This window comes from Branchiostoma floridae, chromosome 18 (assembly GCF_000003815.2).
Source record: "Branchiostoma floridae strain S238N-H82 chromosome 18, Bfl_VNyyK, whole genome shotgun sequence".
In the NCBI taxonomy this organism is placed as follows: Eukaryota; Metazoa; Chordata; class Leptocardii; order Amphioxiformes; family Branchiostomatidae; genus Branchiostoma; species Branchiostoma floridae.
Genome location: NC_049996.1, coordinates 8,988,049 through 8,995,313, shown reverse-complemented (window position 1 = coordinate 8,995,313; position 7,265 = coordinate 8,988,049). Strand labels below are relative to the sequence as shown.

Here is a 7,265-nt window from a genome sequence, read left to right as displayed (position 1 = left end):
TTGGTTGGGTTTGGGTTGATTGATAGGTCTTTAAACTTAGGTGTAGAATCGTCATCTGTTTTTGCACTGGCTTCTGCCACCTTCAATGTATCAGGTTACTTTGTATCAACAGTGTCTGACCTGCCAAATGACATACCTAGTCTAGTATCTGTTGCTGTATTTGTTAGGTACAATTTGAGTTTGCTTCTTAGTCCGGCTTTGTGGTGTTTTGAGAGCTGTGTAGTACTGAGTTTAAAGTTCTGGTACAAGTTCCTTTACCCTGTGTGGCAATCAGCAGAAGATACAACTTTCTAAAGTGGAGAAGAAATGTATAGAGCTTGAGTGTTAGAGAAAGGTATGTGTATGATTTTTCCTTCTTGCTGTTTCTTTGGGGTTGCCATTTCCGTATTGTATGCAGGTAATTTGTAGTTTGGGGCTAGTCATATTCGCTTGACTTTTGGGCAGGGTTAAGTGGTAGAGGCTTTGTTCTGTTTTAAATTTAGTATCGTTTGTTGCATTTTGTCACTGCAAAAATATGATGAAATTGTTTTCCCCCTCTAAGCAACTGCTCATTGATTTTGTGGGATGTTTGCTGGGTGTTCACTCTGACTACAACAGCTTTCTGAACTTTTTAAAGCAGCAGCAGCTTGCCATCTATTGAAAAGGACATTTTGAATAGTAAATTCTGCTGTTAAATTTGGCTTAGGTACTTCAAGAGATTTAGGTTTTAGTTGGACGGATTGAATAAAAATATCATACCACCCTAGGGACTAACTGTTGCTGCTGGATGGGGGCTACCACTATTCATATTGTCTATGGAACTACTGTAAAAATATAATTGGTCAAATTATGCAAATAACCTTCCAGTGCCAAGTCATATGTGACAGAATAACTACATGGGCCATCTGAGACAAAAAAAGGTAGGAAAAGTCGTCTCAACAACTTCAAGGTACTGTGGTTGGTTACCTGCTTAAGAAATCCAAATAAGTAATGTTCATCCATGCCCAAGCTTACACATTCCCAAAATGGAATTTCAGACTTTGGCATGGTGCAGTCAAACCAACAAGGTAAAAATCTCACTTTTCCAACCACGCAACCACGGACGAAAAGGAAAAAAAATAAACAATAGGTCTACAGACACCCAATACATTTCATGCAGGCCTGAGGTCTACGAACTCTTGCTTTTTATGTGAGGGAGGGCAACTTGTGATGGTCACTCTGGGCCCGTTTTGCCTGTTTCACTTTGTGGTGAATGCAAACAAACAAACATACAAACAAACAAACAAACAAATAAACAAACCCACCTTCCAATCTGACAAGAATGATCCCCTGCTCAGTCTGCCGGTGCCATCTTGCATACTCGCGCCAAAGAAGTCGTCGGTACAGATGTCACCTGGGTTTGGAATCGTATGGAAGTACAAGTCATGTCAAAGAGTCAAACTTAAGTGTATTGTATAAGACAAATATAAGTGCATGTTAACGTGCATTGCCCTTCATAGCCGTCGGGTTCTGCTCTTAAAGTAGAATGAAAGCTGTACTAATTTGATACATAATCAGAATTTTTTAACACAAAGGAATCACAAAATGTTTTACCATTTTGTAGGTATGTGTTAGGCATTCGGCCCACTTTCCTGGCGCGCACTATGTTAGGATAATGGATAAGTGATGATGGATATGTAGTATATATATACAGAACACGGAGAAAGGAAACGTTTTCAGAATCATCTACGTAGCTACCTCGTTACCACGTTACCACAATCATGCCGTTGTTACAAGGGGCTGGCGATGTCCATCTCGATTAATGCTGTATATGTAATAACTTCCCAGACGCTTGGAATACGCACACACACACACACACACACACACACACACACACACACACACACACACACACACACACACACACACACACACACACACACACACACACACACACACACACACACACACAGGGTTTACGGAAAAGGCTGGGCTGTCTACCTGGACTGTCTACCTGGGCTGGCTATCACGTCAGGCTACTTGGACCTACGAAAGCCCATTGGGACAAAAGCTGTTGTAGCAATAGGGGTTGTTTGTGCTCAATGAACAAGCTATGTGTGAAGCTATTGTGTATGTTACATAACCACGAGGTTCTGGGATCAAATCAGTTGATATGCCACCGATCTTGTGCCCTTGGGAAGGGCTATTAACACGACTTATCGGCTGATTGGATTAGTCTTAAGACTGGTGGCTAGTTAGTCAAAGGCGTCCAGGAGCCGTTCTTTAGTGGCTGACAGGGTTCAGGCTTCTGCGCCAGACATTAGGATCGACAATTGAATTGCGAGGAGCGTTGCTAAAGTGCAAGGGTCTGGAACTGCTGCCATTCGGTGCTAACTCAGGTGACCTCAATACGACAGAAATTACCCCAGGTGTGGCCATAGGACGTAAGGTTTTGAACCATTTACACTGGGAAGGAAGAACCCCTAGTCTTTTCCGTAAGTGTGGTGGGTTCTTTGCCCTATCTGAGGGAGGGCCCTTACCGAAGCTACTAAGGTACTCTTTTCTCTACCCTAGTGAAGGGAGGAAAGTCATGTTAAGAGCCCTTCCCAAGCGCACAAGATCGATGGCATATCGACTGATTCGAACCCAGAACCTCTGGGTTTTGTAACATACACAGCTCCTTCACACACAGCTGCTTCACAAACAGCTCCTTCACGCACTGCCACTTCACGCACTGCCACTTCACACAGCTCATTCACATGATAACACACAGATCCTTCAGACACAGCTTCTTTGCTGAGCACAAACAACCCCTACTGCTACAACAGCTTTTGTCCCAATGGGCTTTCGTAGGTCCAAGTAGCCTGACGTGATAGCCAGCCCAGGTAGACAGCCCAGGTAGACAGCCCAGCCTTTTCTGTACCCCCCACCCCACCCACACACACACAGAGTGTCACACGCACACACACACACACTTTATATTCCGTTCGTTTATATTCATTTTTTTTCGTGCACCACCACCTGCCACACTAGATGCACCTTGTTTCCCAGAACGCGATGCGCAGCCATGAGGCAGTTTGTCCTGTATCATGTTGAATTAGAGGATGTGACGTACAGGATGTGACGTAGGGGTTGTGACGTAGTGGTTGTGACGTAGAGGTTGTGACGTGGAGGATGTGACGTAGAGGATGTTGTCTCAGTCTACTCGGACCATGGCCAGGAAGACGATTTGTTCTCCGGTGGTACTCTCCAAGCAGAGGTTGAATACTAGGAAGTACTCGATATTCTGTATATACATACAATCAGTTACGTAATCTTTGCATGTTAGAATTTAGATTATTTATTTATGTATTTGATTTTGTTCACTTGCAATTAGCCCCATGGGCATGAATTTGCAATAAAACATTAGTTATTTTTCCGACTACTACTATATCTGCGCGATTCAACCTCTGTTTGGAGAGTATTCCGGTGGTGGATTATCATGCAGTCAGACGAACTTTGTAGGCTCACGTCCTTCTGTTTTTGGAGCAGCAGAGCGACCGACAAGCGCGGATCTTCAGTTTCTGCCAATTCCAAGTCCCACATGCACGTTCATTGTTTATTTTCGTTCTCTGCAGAACTCAAGGGAAACTTTCTCATTATCGCAGGTGGCTGAAATGTGGAGACTTCGTGCTTTGGCAGCCGAATATTTATCCCATGAGCATAGCACTTCCTAAACCAAAGTACCATCCCATTGTTGATATAAGTGTCTGCTTATTTTACAAAAGCTAAAGGAAGGTAAAATAAATATTGACTAGACACTTGATTGATGAGCTTGGCTCCTGTGGAATATTTTTGGTGTCTTCTTCAACCTGTCTTCAAGACCGTGACCCGTTCTAGTGGAAGTAGGTCTGGCGATCCTTGAGCGTTCGTTCAGCAATAAAAAATTCATCATGTTAGAGACCGCTGCTCATGAACGACCTTGGTGATCCCCGCGAACTGTGAGGTCGCTGAGCACTTGTCGACAGACCGTTTTACACCTCTGCTTTTACACATATGCTTCTTGCTTCTTCTTGAATTCGCCATGTAAGGCCCCATTCCACTAGGACGGTGCTCTCACGGCGCTCGATAGCAAATTTGACCATCGTGGTGAGAGCGCGGTGAAATCGCCAAGGTCGCCATGGGGCGGTCAGAGCGCTGTAGAAGTGCCATCGCAGCGAGAGCGCCATCACCTCGGCGATAGTATGGAACCCTGTCATACCATCGCCGTGAGAGCGCAGAGGATGGCAATGCAACAATGATCGCCGAGAGAGCGCCAAGAGAGCGCGGTGAGCGCCAGTAGGGCTATGATTTTCAATATGTATGAAGTAGATCTGCATCCATGTGCCCTTTCTATTCAATGGTATCACTTTTGAGGGGTCCTGGTAACCCCATTTAGAGCCTTCTCATTGTGCGCGACATAGTTGGTACGTACGAATGACTTAGGAACAGGTACCGGTTTGATAACATTAGAAAGCGAGTAAAATGTGTAAAAACAGCATAAATCCCTGTATAGAATCCCTAAAACTCCCATATAGAGCCCAAATCAATATTGCCAATAAATCATGATATTTTTGACAGTTATGCATGGGTCACGAACAACAAACATTTGCTACGGCTGAATAAAAAAAAATCGCTACGGCTTACTCGTATAGTGTAATATAATCACCCGATTTACTATAGCCCAAAACCCGAAAAATCCCCATAAAGACCCTACTCTGACGGCTCGCGTTATGTATGGCCCAATTAGACGACGATTGTTTTTGAATAAGTAGATGTTCCTCTCTCCAGCAACAGTAAAACCATTCACCAGAATTACCGCTCATGTCAGATACAATAATTAATGGGCCGTAAAATGACTAAATTTACAGTGATAAAAATTCTGCTTTCAGTGGTTCAGGTAACCCCCTATCACACCCTCTTATCTTTAATGTATCATCTTCGACTTTTGGTTTGTAAAACATTAAAACCCATACTATATGGAAATGTAAAAGTTCTATTCGTACCTTTATCAGAGCTACCAGCTAACCAGCTAGAATAGCCATCGAAATTTAAGTACTTTTCAGCTATAAATTGTTGGATTTTAGAGGGTCTCTGAGGGGGGTCCCAGAACGCCATAAAGAAAAATAGCTGGAGGGTTTTAAGTATATGGCAGTTACTAGTTCCACATACCTATCACACATACAAAGTATGGCTGGTTTGCAATGACTCTTAAAGCCCCGTTTACAAATCAAGAATTTAGCTCGGCCGAGTTGTCAGCGAGTTCTAAATTACGAGGAGGTATGAACCTGAGCCTACGAACAAATGGCAGAGTTTCTCCGTCGGCATCGCGGAAGGACGAAAACTCAATCAGATGCCACTTTCTCGTAAAGCAATTACTTAGGGAGGTGTTGTGTAAGTGCGCTGGTGCGTTTGGTAAGTGGCAAGTGCGACAGTGCCACGAAAGTATAGGAAAGTTTGACGCGTAATGCACGTGTGACGTCAGAGATGGGTCAAAGAATGCTGGAAGTCGATGCCAACCCCTAGTGATGGATGTCATTCGAAACTTCCGGAAGCAATCTCCGAATCTTCGCCAGTCGTAGAGATTGAATTGTCCTTAAATATCGTTCGCCTAGATGTATAATCTTCATGAACGTAACTTTGCAATTTAGAAACTAAAAGCTCATAGTCTGGACTTACCGCAGTCAGCGAGATCCCGCCAGTCCCAGTATGGCAGAGCGAAATTCTCGTCCCCAATGATTTTAGCCAGCTCTCGTTCCAAAAGGAGCAGGTACAGACGATGCCACGGCAAGAAGGCCGGACCCTCGTGTGCGAAGTCTACAGATGGAAACACACCTCCTTCGGGTAGGAGAACATCCCTGACTACGTAGTAGTGCATCCAGACCAAAGCGTCGTACGTCGTGACGTTCGCAAATTCAGGTTTGCTTCCGTTTGTGAGGACGTTGACGTAGGGCGTCACAGGGATGACCCAACGCTCGCTCACGGTAGCTTTGCTTTCGTCTAGCGCTCGAAGAAAACGGGTTCTCTCCCACCATGACAGGTCGAAGATGTTCCGGCGGATTAAAACCTTTCGTTCCGTACAGTTCTGGCCTGTATAGCCGTGCTTACACTCACTACACTCGATGCCGTAAAAGTTGTCTCGGCATTCACAAGTCCAGTTCCAGTACACAGTTGGCCATCGTTCCCGGTCGTCCACTCCCACGTAGGGGTAGCTGGGGCTGTGGGGAGAGTCGTCCGGCTGAATCTGACGGCAGGTGCCTCGGCCCAGAGCCTCCCCGCAAGGCGAAGCTGTCCCGTCTGCAGCCGGCCACAAGGGGCAACACCTGCCGGTGGAGAGGCTCAAATCGTCCGTACAGGCTCGAGGGAACTGTCCGTAACACACGACGAAGGAAAGTTGGAAGAAAACCACCAAAAACATAATGATTCCACTGTAAATACCAAATATTTTCCCGCTTTGGTGGTTCTTCTGACCGCATTTGGTGCGCACAGAGTGGCTAGAAGCAAATTTTACCAAAGCTCTGTCACAGGACAGCGTGAGCTGATTCAAGGAGCAAAATAGACAATGGGCCGGGAACGCTAAGCTTGTGAGAACTGTTTGACAGTTTGTTTTGACTGAAAGGAGAGGTATACCCCACGGGCTCACATGACGGACATGTGACAAGCGCGTGAGCGTAATTGTCTTACAATGAGGGCGCATGAGACCGGTTTGAATGGGAAAATGTAGCCTCTACCATAGAATGTCATAAATCACATGTTTTCGAGGGGGCCCACTATCCTCTCTTCGCACTCACACCAGTAAGGCGTCTTTTCAATAAAGGTGGACTCTCACTACACTTTGGGCACCGGTGCGGCACTGCTGGGTTCGTAGATGACTCAACGAATTTCAGAGATAACGAATTTCCTTCCGTTTTGTGTATTTTGTTGTCTCTTAGCCATACTTTTACGTATAACGCAATATATAAACTATCAAAAGTCGCGAAAATAAAAATAAAAAACAGTGCCGCAGTGAAACGAACTCCGCATTGCCGCACCGGTGCCCCAAGTGCAGTGAGATCTTTTACGTGCTCGAGGTGTGGCTTTCCTCAAATACAGGACATCCATTTAACGTCCTATCTGAGCGACGGCTTTAATTGCAGCTTATTTTGGAATGAATGAAGTGACCAAATTCTGGTAAAATGCCTTTCCCAAGGGCACAAAGGGCATATCAAGGATTCGAACCCATGAGCTCTTGTTTCTGGGCCAAACAACCTACCATCACGTCACGTGACGCCACTAATGTACCCAAGGAG

At 45.1% G+C, this 7,265-nt stretch overlaps 1 protein-coding gene across 1 annotated transcript; it reads right to left on the bottom strand.

The window, feature by feature from the left end:
- Nucleotides 1–958: 958 nt before the first annotated feature.
- On the bottom strand, nt 959–6,741 carry LOC118405245 (tyrosinase-like). Its single transcript, XM_035804639.1, has 2 exons — nt 5,656–6,741; nt 959–1,372 (listed from the first exon to the last, which is right to left on the bottom strand). Exons 1-2 carry the CDS (start codon nt 6,671–6,673, stop codon nt 1,218–1,220), a joined length of 1,173 nt encoding a protein of 390 aa, XP_035660532.1. The 5' UTR covers nt 6,674–6,741; the 3' UTR covers nt 959–1,217.
- Nucleotides 6,742–7,265: the final 524 nt, after the last annotated feature.

Excerpts from the sequence above, each read along its gene's own strand:
- LOC118405245 (XM_035804639.1), bottom strand. The coding sequence starts at position 6,673 with ATGCGCCCTCATTGTAAGACAATTACGCTCACGCGCTTGTCACATGTC. Across the intron at positions 1,373-5,655 it reads GCGGGATCTCGCTGACTGCG|GTGACATCTGTACCGACGAC; the intron begins GTAAGTCCAGAC and ends TTCCAAACCCAG.